Source organism: Nicotiana attenuata, chromosome 1 (assembly GCF_001879085.1).
Source record: "Nicotiana attenuata strain UT chromosome 1, NIATTr2, whole genome shotgun sequence".
NCBI lineage: Eukaryota > Viridiplantae > Streptophyta > Magnoliopsida > Solanales > Solanaceae > Nicotiana > Nicotiana attenuata.
Genome location: NC_031989.1, coordinates 19,523,990 through 19,524,919, shown reverse-complemented (window position 1 = coordinate 19,524,919; position 930 = coordinate 19,523,990). Strand labels below are relative to the sequence as shown.

General features: G+C 36.3%; 1 protein-coding gene across 1 annotated transcript; it reads left to right on the top strand.

Moving 5' to 3' along the window:
* Window positions 7-703, top strand: LOC109240207 (ubiquitin-like domain-containing CTD phosphatase). The gene is made up of 2 exons (XM_019406845.1): window positions 7-129; window positions 345-703. Exons 1-2 carry the CDS (start codon window positions 46-48, stop codon window positions 588-590), a joined length of 330 nt encoding a protein of 109 aa, XP_019262390.1. The 5' UTR covers window positions 7-45; the 3' UTR covers window positions 591-703.

The window sequence follows — 930 nt, the reverse complement described above, 5'->3', positions numbered from 1 at the left end:
GTACTCGATAATCCAAATTATAAAATTACAGCTCTGCTGGATCATATGGCAATGATAACAGTACAATCAGATCGTTATGGAGTTTTTGATTGCAAGCCTTTAGGCCTAATTTGGGCTCATTTTCCAGAGGTAATTTAGTTGCTTCTTTCTTCAATGGATTTATGGCCTAGAGAGATGATTAAATGTTATGTTGGCATAGCTATCTAGAGTTGGATATATTCTTAATAAGTGTCCAAAATATGGTAACTTGATTGTAAATGGATTGGTGCCATAACCAGAACATTTATGCAGAACAGGTTTTGTCGATATTTGGCACACTAACATGTAATCTTGATATTGTGCAGTTTTACAGTCCCAAAAACACTATAATGTTTGATGACTTGCGAAGGAACTTTGTGATGAACCCACAAAATGGGTTGGTTATAAAGCCATTCAGGAAGGCACACGCGAACCGAAGCACTGATCAGGAGCTCATGAAGCTTACTCAATATTTGCTTGCCATTGCAGATCTTGATGACTTAAGCGTTCTTGATCATAAGAACTGGGAGTCCTTTAATGAGGATAATTTCAAGAGACGCCGACATGCCTAAGCGTCTGGCAATTTCTGAAATCAACGAAAACCTGTTTGTGTTGTTAGACAATACAAAAAGAAATGTATCCATTCTGTTCCATTACAAGGAGAAAACTGAACATTTCTGATGTATACTTTTGAGTTATTAGGCAAAAGGGACTGTTTTCCTGAAGTCATTTTGTAGTTTGGATGATCATGGATTTTCTGGTATATTAAGTTAATATTGAGCCACTGGTGGTTTTTAACATTTTTGTGCAATGCAGGGCTAAAGTCCAGACATTAGTTGTGTTCTGATGCACTTTATCTTTCATATCCCAGCTAAGAAAGTTAAAAGAGTATAGACGTACTGTAAATTTGTA